Source organism: Trichosurus vulpecula, chromosome 5 (assembly GCF_011100635.1).
Source record: "Trichosurus vulpecula isolate mTriVul1 chromosome 5, mTriVul1.pri, whole genome shotgun sequence".
Lineage (NCBI taxonomy): Eukaryota > Metazoa > Chordata > Mammalia > Diprotodontia > Phalangeridae > Trichosurus > Trichosurus vulpecula.
Window position 1 is genome coordinate 35,035,079 of NC_050577.1, and position 12,629 is coordinate 35,047,707.

General features: G+C 40.4%; 1 protein-coding gene across 1 annotated transcript in view; it reads right to left on the bottom strand.

Moving 5' to 3' along the window:
• KCNH8 (potassium voltage-gated channel subfamily H member 8) overlaps positions 1 to 12,629 on the bottom strand; it is a 404,012-nt gene that overhangs the window by 38,858 nt on the left and 352,525 nt on the right. The window contains exon 12 of the mRNA XM_036761371.1: positions 2,713 to 2,751. Within this exon, the coding sequence (XP_036617266.1) occupies positions 2,713 to 2,751 (39 nt within the window). The remainder of the gene's footprint in view (positions 1 to 2,712; positions 2,752 to 12,629) is intronic.

Consider the following 12,629-nt stretch of genomic DNA (forward strand, 5'->3'; position numbering starts at 1 on the left):
CCATTAGCCTAAACTTAGAATTTCTTTTACTGTCTGATTAGATCTTGGCCTGGGTAAATCTTTAAGAGAGATTCCCCACACTGGTTGGTTTCTGAATGAAAATGTAGAAAAGGAGAAAAACCTTGGTCCTAATATAATAACCAGTTATTAAATACAAGGGAGAAATATTCATTCCTCAGAGTCCTCATATCAGTCCCGAGAGGTAGATGCTGTTGTAATCCCATTTTATAGTGAGGAAACTAAAGCCATCAGGTTAAGTGGCTTACTCAGGGTCTGAGCAATTAGTAAGTGTTTGAAGCCATATTTGAATTCCAGGTCTTCCTCTATCCAGACCCAGCACGATATTGATAGCGGGCTCTTAGAGATCCTAAACATACAGGATAATAGATATGGAGCTGAGAGGAAGCTTAGATGGCATCTAATCTCACTTACTCCCTCTACAAATGAAGTAACTGAGGTCCAGAGAAATTAAGTGATTGATTCAAGGTTATACAACTATTATGTGGCTGAGCCAGAATTGAACCCAAGATCTCTGACTTTGAATTCAATGCTATTTTCATTGTACTCACCCTATCTGAAATCTCCTTGAACAATCTGGAAGAAAGAATTAAAACCCCAATATTTATTTTGAGGGTATTAAAATGATAGTCTTTTAATGAAAATTTACCCTTATACTTGGGTGTTTTTAGCCACTTAACAATAACAAACCAGAAACGGCATGATACAGTAGAAAGAGAGTTGGCCTGTAAGTTAAGAAGATCTGTGTTCAAGTCTTGCTTCTGAAACATACACTGTGACCCTAAATGCTCTAGACAGTTCTCAAGACTATCAATTTCAGGAAAGATGCTGACCTGGACTGGTGGAGGGAATTTCTTCACTAGAGAGTCCCCTGTACCAGTGAAACCAGAGCTCCAATCTATATGCCTATTTCTTTCAACAAAAACAACATTGGAGCCTGACATTGAGGTTTCTGCATAAGCAAAACAAACCAACCAAATCATTCAGCCTGGTGACTACTTCCCTGTCAGTTGTAATGTTTGATATGAATGAATGAATGAAAAAGAGCCAACTATTTATTAGGTGCTTATTATGTTCCAAGCACTGTGATGTATGTCTGCCTCTTTCCCAGGGCTATTGTGAGAAAAGCCCTCTGTAACCCTTTCAGTGCTAAGGAAAGTCAGTTTGCACTTGGGCGGGCCATTTCATTGGGGTGCCTATGCTCACGTACGAGGATTATAAGACTAAGGTCACCCTGTTAGTAAAAAGGAATATATTTGCTAAAAACAAAATCTCTGGGAAATGTTTCTCTGGAACTTAGTATGTTTTTGAAAGCAGGAAGGTTGTCACCTGGATGCTATTTTTGTCCACGAATCCAGTTACTTCTTACAGACATGCAGTGTTACACTGATACATCTTGGATCTGAGATTCCACCATCAGTGGACTTCCCTCTACTAACGTAGATCTCAGCTAATCAAAAGTTAAATAAATCTTAGAGAGCTGTTAGAGGCTTAGAGAAATTAACTGACTGGCCCAATGTCACCCAATAATAAATAATAATAAAGTATAAATAAATAAATAATTAAGTGTCAGAAGAGGGATTTATTTCAACCTAGATCATCTTGACCATAACTCCAGCACTGCCCACTGTAGAATACTGCCCAGTGTTTCATGGTTATCTGTTTTTTGTTGTTTGAGTTATGATTTTGATAATTTCACTTGCAATGTAGATTAGACAAAGGAAATCTTTTTCTTTTGTTTTTGGTTTTTTTTTGGAAGGCAGGACAATTGGGGTTAAGTGACTTGCCCAAGGTCACACAGCTAGTAAGTATGTCAAGTGTCTGAGGCCAGATTTGAACTCAGGTCCTCCTGACTCCAGGGCCGGTGCTCTACTCACCTAGCTGCCCCAAAAGGAAATCTTAAAAGTAATTTTCTGTTATAGACACTCAGATTGTATCATGGCTTGAGACTATTAAGAGAAGATATTTGGGCTATGGATTTGAAACAATATACATACATTTCTGAGGCTAGCTCACTATGGAATTATTTCTCACAAGTGTAAAGATTGACAAAAACTGCTTACACTTGAATTAAACAAGATCAACAACAAAATACCTTTTGGTATAAACTGTAACCGAAGCAAATTTTGGTTTCTCAAACTCTGAAAATGAGTCATTGACAATCTTATGGGAAATTATGTTTTGAAAAGTCTAGAGGGTCTTTAGACACCATGGGTTTGTGGATAGAAGGGTAGAATCAGGAGAGGAGAGATCTGAGTTTGAGTCTGGCTTAGCCACTTGCTATTTGGGAGAACATGGGGGCCATCTCTAAGCCTTAGGCAACTCTCTAACTCATTGACTGGCTACAACTTGTGTCTGTGGCACAAGTTCCCATGAGATCGCAGGTCCGCGATGGATTCAAGGTGGTTTTTGTGGAGTGATGTAAAGAACCCTAACTCAGGTTCCTGAAGATGTGTTTGGGTCCTGGCTCTGTCACTGTTTTGTAACCTTGGACAAGTCACTTCATCACCTGGGCTTCAGTTTTCTCATCTGCACAATGAGGTGGTAATGTTTGCTCAGTCTACCTCCCTCACAAGGGGATCCACTGTGAGAAAAATACCCTATAAACCTTCAAGCTTTATAGAAGAAACACATGCTACTGTTATTTCTCTCACACCAATTTTGTAAATGAACTTTTTATACATATAGACATACCTGAGAGAGTGTGGATTTGTTGGAAAGCCTTGATATAACCTGCAGGAATAAAGAACAAAGAACCATGTTGTCAATGACATCAGAGCTAGAGGCTGGGGACTGGAGAGAATATTAATTGGGTGTGGGTGAAGAGCATTGTCTGTTTAGTAAACCGGACACAAGGTAAACACCCCTCACCTGGGGCTGCTGCAACAGAGAAGAGTTCACTGAGTAGTACCCAAGACATTCAACTTGATACAACATGCATTTATTAAGCACCTACTGTACTATGCATCTGACACTGTGGAGATAAAGATAAAAGAGCATTGTTTTCTGTACTCAAGTTTACATTTCACTGAAGGCAAGTGACACACATAGATAAGTAAATGCAAAATACATACAAATTAAAAAACCAGATACTTTCCCAGAGGAAGGGAACTGTGACTGGGGTTGGGGTTAGGGATAGACTTTATACAGGAAGTGGTGCCTGGGCTGAGCTTTAAACAAAGTTAAGGATTTCAAGAAGAGGAGGGAGTGTTTTCTAGGCATGAGGCATGGCATTGTGCAAAGGCATGGATTTGGGAGATCGACCATCATGTAGGCTCTGAAAAGGCATGGAGTTGGCAGATAGAATAGCAAGTACACCAGCTTAGCTGAAACCTTCGGTGTGTGATGGAGAGTAATGTTCAGTGAAGGAGAATAATGTGTAAAAAAACTGGGAGGGCAGGTGAGAGTCAGGCTTTAACCATTAAATGGAAGAGTTTGTGTTTTATATTAGAGGTCATTTGGAGCCACTGGAGCTTACTGAACACAGGAAGTACATGGCCAGCCTTGTGCCAGCACAGAAAGTACATGGACAGACTTGTGCTGGAGGAAGATCAATTTGACAGCTTAGTGGAAGAGAGATTAGAGATGGAATAAAGGGGAGATAGGAAGACTCAGAGGATATTGCAATAATCCGGGTTAGAAGTGATAAAGACCTGAACTCAGGTGAAAGCCGTGGGAGTAGAGAGAAGGGAATAGATTGAAAATAAAGCTGTTCTGGAGACAGACATACCAACTGATTGAATAGTGGTAGAGTTGAAATGCCAAGGTGGAGAACCCAGTGCCTTGAAGGATGGCACTGATCTTAATGGAAAAAAGGAAGCTAGGAGAGGAAGAGTTCTGGAAAATATTTCAGGTTGAGATTGAGATATAGCAGAAGTGTTAAACACATCCCCTCAACACTCCTGAGTGGGCCCAAATCAGATTAAAAAGCAATTGAGAAATTAACGAAGGAAAAATATACTAGAATATAGATCATGTTAATATTTTTTTCTCAGTCAATATGCATCCCACTGGTTTAATGACCCCTATTTCTATTGGAGGTTGACATCACTGCCTTGTAGGACAGGATAGCCAGATGTAAATAATCAAAAGGCAGTTGGTGATACAGGACTGGCGCTGAGGAGAGATGAAGGCTGGGAGTCATCTGAATAGAGATGATATTTAAATAGCGGGGAGCTTATGACATTACCATGAGAGAGAATATAGGGAGAAAGGAGAAGAGGGCCTAGGGCAGAGCCTTAGTGGATCAGTCAATAAGCATTTATTATGTACCTACTATGTGCTAAGCTCAGTTAGAGAGTGCAATGTGGATGGAGATCCAGCAGAGGAGAATGAGAAGGAATGGTCAGACAGAAAAGAGAACCGAGAGGTGACAAAGTCACCAAAAAACCCAGAGAGGAGAAAGCATCCAGAGAAGAAGGTGGCCAGCAATGGCAAAAGTCAAGAAGGATGCAGAGAAAAGGCAGTGGGATTTGGGAACCTTGCCCAAGCAAGGTGGCAGTTTGAGGTGAATGATGAAGTTAGAAGCCTGAGGAGTAAGAGAGAGGAGAGAAAGTGGAGGTGATGAGGTTAGATAGGTTTTTTTCTCTTTTCTCAGAGTTTCAATGTGAAAGTGAAGAGAGAAAAATAGGATGATAGCTTGTAGGGTTAAGTGAAAGTTTTTTTTTTTTAAGGATAGTGGAGGCCTGGATATTTTGTGCGAAGCTGCGAAGGAGCTGATAGGGAAAGATTAAAATTAGAAATAGAACAGTTATGCAGCTATGCCCTTTTTTTTGGACTGTGCCACCCATGTTCCCTGATGATTTCACTGGTGGTAGTTGCAGAGAAGGAGCCCCAACCAGTGTTTGGATCATTATTCTGCAGGAAAGACCCTAAAGATAGAAACAGTAGGCCTGGTGACTGGAAGGGAAGAGATTGGTTGTGTGCCCGGCTCCTACCTCACAACTTCTTACACTCACCAATATTTAATAAATGTTTTCTTGAATGACTGAATCTTTATCCTCGCCTCCCCTCCGTTTTCCTTCCCCCTTCAGTCTCCTGTGTCTGACTTAACTTGTTCACACTGTCTTCCCATTGATGGCTTTATCTTCCGCATTTTACCTCTACAAAAACTAGAAAAACAAAACAAAATTCTAAACTGTCTAATCCTGTGTCTTAAAAACCTATTTTTGTTACTCCCCCTCCCTTCTCCAACTTCCTTAAGATTTGAGGAAAAAATTATTCTATGTCCATATTTGTCTTGTTTATTATTGCAGCTCTTGGCTGGATCATAGATCTGGATGTGGAAAAGCCCTCAGATGTCATCCTGGTAAATTCCTGATCTGCAGATAAGGACACAGAAGCCAGAGATGGAAAGTGACTTGTTAGAGGTCATAAAGGCGGTAGGTTGTAGGCACACATTTGAATCCGGGTCCTCTGACTCCAGAGCCCAAGGTCATTGAAGACTAAGTATAGGGCCTGGCTTTGGCCTCAGTTCAAACCCAATCTCAGAAACTTAACTAGATATATGGCTCTATTCAAGCCACTTGACTGCTGTTTGCCTCAGTTTCCTCAAGTGTAAAATGGGGAAAGTAATAGCACCTACTTCACAAGTTTGTTGTGAAGATTAAATGAGATAATGTTTGTAATTACTTAACACAGTGCCTGGCATATAATAAGTGCTTAAGAAATTCTTCCTTCCTTCCTTCCTTCCTACCTTCCTTCCTTCTTTCCCTCCCTCCCTCCTTCCTTCCTTCCTTCCTTCCTTTCTCCCTCCTTTCCTCTCCCTCCCTCTCTTCCTCCCTCCCTCCTTCCCTCCTTCCTTCCTTCCTTCCTACCTTCCTTCCTACCTTCCTTCCTACCTTCCTTCTTTCCTTCCTTCCTTCCTTCCTTCCTTCCTTCCTTCCTTCCTTCCTTCCTTCCTTCCTTCCCTCCCACCTTCCTTCCTTCCTTCCTTCCTTCCTTCCCTCCCTCCTTCCTTCATTCCTACCTTCCTTCCCTCCCTCCTTCCTTCATTCCTTCCCTTCCTCCCTCCCTACTCTCTTATCTATGGCTTGTAAACAAATCTGCCTCCAAATGCAGAGCCCTTTTGCAGCAATCCCATGCTAGGCAAGGCCTGTGTCTTTTATTTGAATGACAATTCCGTGTTGCAACCTGCAACCTGTGCACTGAGGAGCTTAATAAACACAGCAGCCTGAGCCCTAAGGGCAGTTCAGACCATACCATTGTACTGAAGAGGTGTATTAAAAATGAAAAAAATCATCCTTTTGAACATACAGCGAGAAGCTCTAGAAATAATGACATATCTTGGAAAAAGGCTTCAGGTCACATCTAAATTACTTTTTGCCTGAATGTGTTTCTTTTATTTTCAAGTGGTGATAAAATAGTACAAAATTAGCATCATCTTAGTTGAATTAAAAAAAATAAATAAAAAGAAAGACTCCTGGAGGAAAAAAAAGTCTGCCTAGTGAGACAGACTGAGATTCTGTAATTATGTCAACCTCTCCCTGCTTTTCGAGTTGATTAGGGAAATCGTTCTGTTATTATTTATACCAATGTAAGCCTCATTATTGCTGTGCAAATATGCTTCATCAATGTTTAATTTTATCGGAGCAGTCAACGCACTCTACATCTGCTTTGCTGTCAGGATGGGCCTTAATCAGAAGCATTGTACACATACGTTTTGTAATAATTCCCCAAACAATGACAAATAAAACAGCTGAATAATTAAAAATGTGAAAATAAAACAAAATTAGAGTCCTGTTGCTACAATGAGATGTTTGATAGGCCTCTCAGTTAGAAGGAGCTATCCCAGCTTAACAGAAGAGTCATTTGCCAGCAATTTATCCTGTAAAATGTAAACCCCTGGAGGGCAGGTAAGAATTTTTGTGTTTGGCTCCATGTTCTCAGCCACCTAGCATAGTTGTTGTGTTTGACCTTTGTTCTCAAAGAGGACCATGACATCAGGGAAATGATGGCATGACTTGTAGTTGACTTTGATTTGAGTGAGGGAGGGCTGTCTAGCATAGCACCAGTGCACACAAAGGACCTTAAGAAATCCTCATTGATGAAGGGGACTGTTCAATTGGTGAATAGTGAAATGAACAGAATGAGTATGTAAAGAGCTTTACACACGTTACTACCCTATAGAAATAATAGCTGCTTCTGCTTCTGTTGTTGCTGTTACTATGACAACAACATTGTGAAAACAGACAGCTTTGAAAGACTTAGGATCAACCTGATGAGAAGCCATTATTCCAGGGGTCTAGTAATAAAGTATGTCGTCCAACTTCTAAAAGAAAAGTAATGCACAAAAATATGAAGAATGAGATCTGTAATTTTTTTTGGTGTGATCAATGAGGGTATATGTTATCCTTAACCACACGCACACACACACACACACGTCTGGGTGTATGTGCATATGTACACATATGTGCATGTTTATATATGTGTGTATTATATACATATGTGTGTGTATATTATATATGGGTGTATACACATATATACTCATTTATTTATTTTTACATGCATTTATTATTTTCCCCTCCTACTGCTACCAAATAATTGAGTAATTAAGAAAGAAAGAAAACCCTCATACAAATAGACTTTGCATATTTGTTACAAAGGTTTCTTTTTTCTTTTTCAGCTAGGGGAATGTGGGTGGGAGAGAAAATAAATGCTTGTTAATTAAAAAAAAATTTAAAAGGGAAAAAAAACCAAATACATGTTTATTAAGTTAAATTATGTGCGAGCAAAGCCCTGGGCTAACCACTTGAAGAACTCGAAAGACTGTTAGTGGCTGCCCTCATAGAGTTTTACTCTAGTGGGGTGTTTGTAAGACTAAGGCACACAGCCATATTCAATACTACATAATGAAGAAATACCAATGATTCTATGACTTTCCTTCATTTAAGTCCTCCTCTGATTCTTCAGGGTGTGGAATAGTCTTTGGGTTCTTGAAGCTCAGCCAATGGACTACAAGTTCTTTGAGATCCTATAACAGCTGGAAGGATAGGTAGAGTATATGAACCTGGTTGATTGACTCTTTGCCTTTGGTCTGACGATGAGCCCTGCTGAGTTCAAGAGGTTCATCACCATTTTCAGTCAAAGAAATTCTCAAAGACCAAGTCAAGGATCAGTTGTGATTTGTGTAACTGCAAATAGAACCCAAGTGGACAGAATTGTAGATCCTTGAAGTGCACGATAATTATAGTTCAAAAAAACCTAATGAGGATCTAAGAAAGGTACAAAGCACACCCAGTAACATCTGCTCGAATGTCCACACCATGCTAGGGCTGAGAGCTAGGCAAAGTCTAGATAATCAATCAGTAGGCATTTTACAAGTGCCTACTATGTGCCAAGAACTTTTTCAGGCCTGGTAACATGAGGAAAAAGATGAAATATTCTCTGCCTTCAAAGAGATTATGCTCCAACTGGGGAGACAATGGGAAAATCGATAGAACATGACCTCTGCCATCAGGGAACTTATAGTCTATGCACAAACTATTCTCATCAGCATTATTATCATATGAATTAGTTATTAACATTTCCCCAAATTGTTTTTTCTGACAGAACACCATTCCGTCATGTGTTCACACATGCACAAGCATACAGAAATTTGTGTAAAAAAAAGTAGGTTGAATTCTCTCTTTACAAGATGATCTTTCAACTTTCCATCTGTTTGAGGCCTTTTTTTCCTCCTTTAGTCAAATATGACACTAAAAATGAATAAGGGATTAAATACAAATCACCAGATAGTTGCACTTAAAACACATCCATGTCAGTTTCATCTTATCTTCATGTGTTTAGGTTCAGATCCATAAAGTACAAAGTCATTAGATTTTTAATGAAACCCAGGAAGTTCCCTTGGCCAGGTCTGTAGTCAGGAAGACCTGAGTTGAAATGGGACTTCAGACACTTATTAGCTGTATGATCCTGGGAAAGTCACTTAATCCCATTTGCCTTGGTTTCCACATCTGTAAAATGAGCTGGAGAAGAAAATGGCAAACCACTTCAGTATCTTTGCCAAAAAAAACCCCAAAATGGGGTCACAGAGAGTCAGATGCAACCAAAATGACTGAACAGCAACAGGAAGTGCCCTATTTACTGGAGATGTGGCAAATTCAGGACACTCTGAGTGAAAGAATTATTGATCAGTCCCTAATGACTCGTATTTAGTTAGGAAGAAGAAGGATGGAAAAGAGAAATGATTTCTTGCCATGGATATTGAAACTTTTAAAGAACTCCGCCTAGTAGGAATATTTCCAGAATCAATGGCTTGGAATAGATAATTGCCACTAATGTTAATGGAATTTATCCAGTCCCTGGCCCTCACATGGAGCTGAGATCTACTGGCCCCCTGTGCCCTGGTTTTGCTTCCAGTAAAATGCCCCTTCTGGAGCTTGTAAAATCAGCTATTGGGTAATTGTAGCCAAGGACAATGGTGAACTTGACAAGATTTTCCAGTCGCCTGCTGAGGATTTGTGCTTCCAAAGCAGGTTTATTGAGAGAGGCATTCATTTTGAGGCAAGGGGCTCAATCAACAATGCTCCCTCATGCCCTGTTAAAGTTAATGTCTGACGCTTAATCTGCTGCTAGAAAACCCTTAACCAATTATGAACCCTGAGCAAGATGTGGAGCCTATTCAGAATATAGCGTGGGGAGATAGCTCAGCAGAGAGTTCTAGAGTCAGGAGACCTGAGGTCATTGAGTCCTGACTCTAATTAATTCTGCCATACTGTGTGACCTTAGACAAGTCACTCTGAGCCTCAGTCTCCTCATCTAAAAATTGGGGACCACAATACTTTCTTTTCCCCCCTCAGACGGTGGTTGAGAGGGAAGTGCTCTGCTGACCTTTGAGCAAGAACTATCTTAATGTGAGGTATTTGTGGCCTAATGGGTAGGGCTCTGGATTTAACATCAGGAATACTGGGATTCAAATCCTATCTCAGACATTTACTACCCGTGGTACAGTTGGAAGAGCCCTGGCTCTGGAGTCAGAGGTCGTGGGTTCAGATTCTGCTTCTGACACTCACTATCTGGATAACCTTGGGAAAGTAATTTTTACCTCTCCGAAACTCAGTTTCCTTATTTGTAAAATGAGGCACAGCATGGTAGAGTGGGAAAATCTACTAGACTGAGAAGATCTAGGTTAAAATCATGCTCTTGTTACTTGCTATGTGTGTGTACCTTTGGCAGATCTCTTAACCATTCTCGGTCTTAACTTTCTCATACATCAAATGAGGAGGGTGGACCAGATACCCTTTTAGGTCACCTTTATTCGGATTCTTTGATTCTATGAAACTCTGTGATGCTGGTCAAGAAGCCACTTTACTTCTTGACATCTCAGTTTCCTCACCTGTAAAATGGACATCATAACAGCATAATAGAATAATAGCTTATTGGTTATTATGAGGATTAAGCAGAGAGTGTATATAAAGTGCTCTATTCCCTTTAAAGGCCTGCATGAATGTGAGTTCTGATGATGCTATCCTGTAAAGCCTACACTCTACATACGAACCTCTTTGTTAACCTTCTCTGTAATTCTGTTATTGCCAAGAAATGATAGCTGTGTTGAACAAGCTGATAATAGTCTCTCTATTAATGACAGCCTCCTCACTAATAATTCACTCTTTATAATTATTTTAATAATTATTAAAGAATATTTCAAGATATTAATTCAGTAACGAAGTAACATAATGTTCATTATAACATGTTTTATAACAAAATATGGCATATGATACACATAATATGAATTAATTATAAAATAATATAAATAACGCTTCAATAATAACCATTTTTTGTTGTTTAGTCATTTTCAGTAGTGTGCAACTCTTCATGATCCTATTTGGGTTTTCTTGGCAAAGATACTGGAGTGGTTTGCCATTTCCTTCTCCAGATCATTTTACAGACATGGAAACTGAGACAAACAAAGTTAAGTGACTTGCCCAGGGTCACACAGCTAGTATGTGTCTGAGGTCAGATTTGAACTCAGGAAGATGAGCCTTCCTGACTCCAGGCCTGGCACTCTATCCACTATGCCATGTTCATTACAACATATGTATATATATATATACAAAATATGTTATGTGTTCATTATACCATACATTATAAAACAATATAGAATATATTAATCAATATAAAATGTTTCAATAATAACTGCTACAAATTACTACTAATAATTACTAACAATAAATAGCAAAAATTATTTTAAAATAATGCCTATTATTTTAATTATAATTACTATAGCACATTTTTTAGATGTGTCTTCTAAAGCACCTCCCTTGGCTTTTTTGCAGAGGTGGGGGGCTATGTATGTGAATATGCATATAGCAGCAGACTTTTTCGATGCACTATTTAGTTTTGCCAAACTGTTTTTTTTCCTTTTTTTTTTTAAAAATTCTTTGTTATCAGGAATTACTTTCTTGGAAGGAGAAGGAGAAAGGACACTGGGAAATGTTGTAAAAGCAAAAAATAGCTCTAAGGGGGCAGAGCCAAGATGGCCGCATGAAGGCAGCGTCTTACCGGAGCTCTCTCACAAGGTCTGTCAGATCCCTATAAAAAAGTGAATTTGAGCAGATCTGAGAGAGTCGGAAACCGCGAGCAGTGTGCGTGGGGCAAATTTCCGAGCCGGGAGAGTCTGAAAGGCTGGAGGCACGAACCTGTAGGCTCGGAGAGTGCTCGGTGCGGAGCTGCTCCAGACCAAGGCGGAAGCGGCTGGCCGGGAAATCCACGTGGGAGACAGGCTGGGAGAAAGCTGGGCGCCCGAAACCAGCAGAGATCCCCAGGCTTCCCAACACAGGACGGCAGTCTGTGGAAGCCACGAGAGGCAGCGCAACGCTACCGGCCTTGAAATACCATCTCCAGAAGTTTGCAGCCCAAACGTATTAAACGCGGATTCTTGAACTTCTGGGAAGTTTAATGACCAGGTAAACAGCTCTAATCCCTCCCCTCCCCACCCAGAGAATCCCTCGGGAAAAAAAAAGAACGCTGGAACTGAGCAGAAAGCAGTGGGGCTTCAGTGGTCAAATGGCAGAAGTTCATTAGTCCCCTAGGGGCAGAGTCGGCAGGGGTCAACGCCAGGAGCCCAGACGTAACCTTGCTCACCCAGGGGAAGTGCCAGACATCAGCTCAAACAACAAACAGCTGAGACCATTGCTGAAAAGCAAGTGCTGGAGAGCACCCAAAGGGAGTGAGACGCCAGGGAGCCAGACCCCTCCCCCACACCTCAGGAAACTGAAGGTTATAATTCTAGACTCACAACCCCCAGAATAAGAAAGCTGGGACAGAAAGCCCTGAGATCCACAGATAGAAATTCGTTGTAAAGCCAGCAAAAGGCAAACCAACATGAAGAAGAACACAAAAAAACCGAGGACAATAGATTCTTTTTATGGAGACAGGCAGGATCAAAATATCGACATAGAAGAGAATAGCAATGACATGGTAGATACATCAGATACCTCTAAAGCTAATATGAACTGGTCTCCTGCCCAAAAAGCACTGCTGGAAGAGCTAAAGGAGGATTTTAAAAACCAAATTAGGGAGCTAAAAGAAAATATGGAAAAATGGAAAAAAGGGAAAAAAAATCCACTGATGAAATCAAGTCCCTAAAGAATAAGATTGGCGAAATGGCT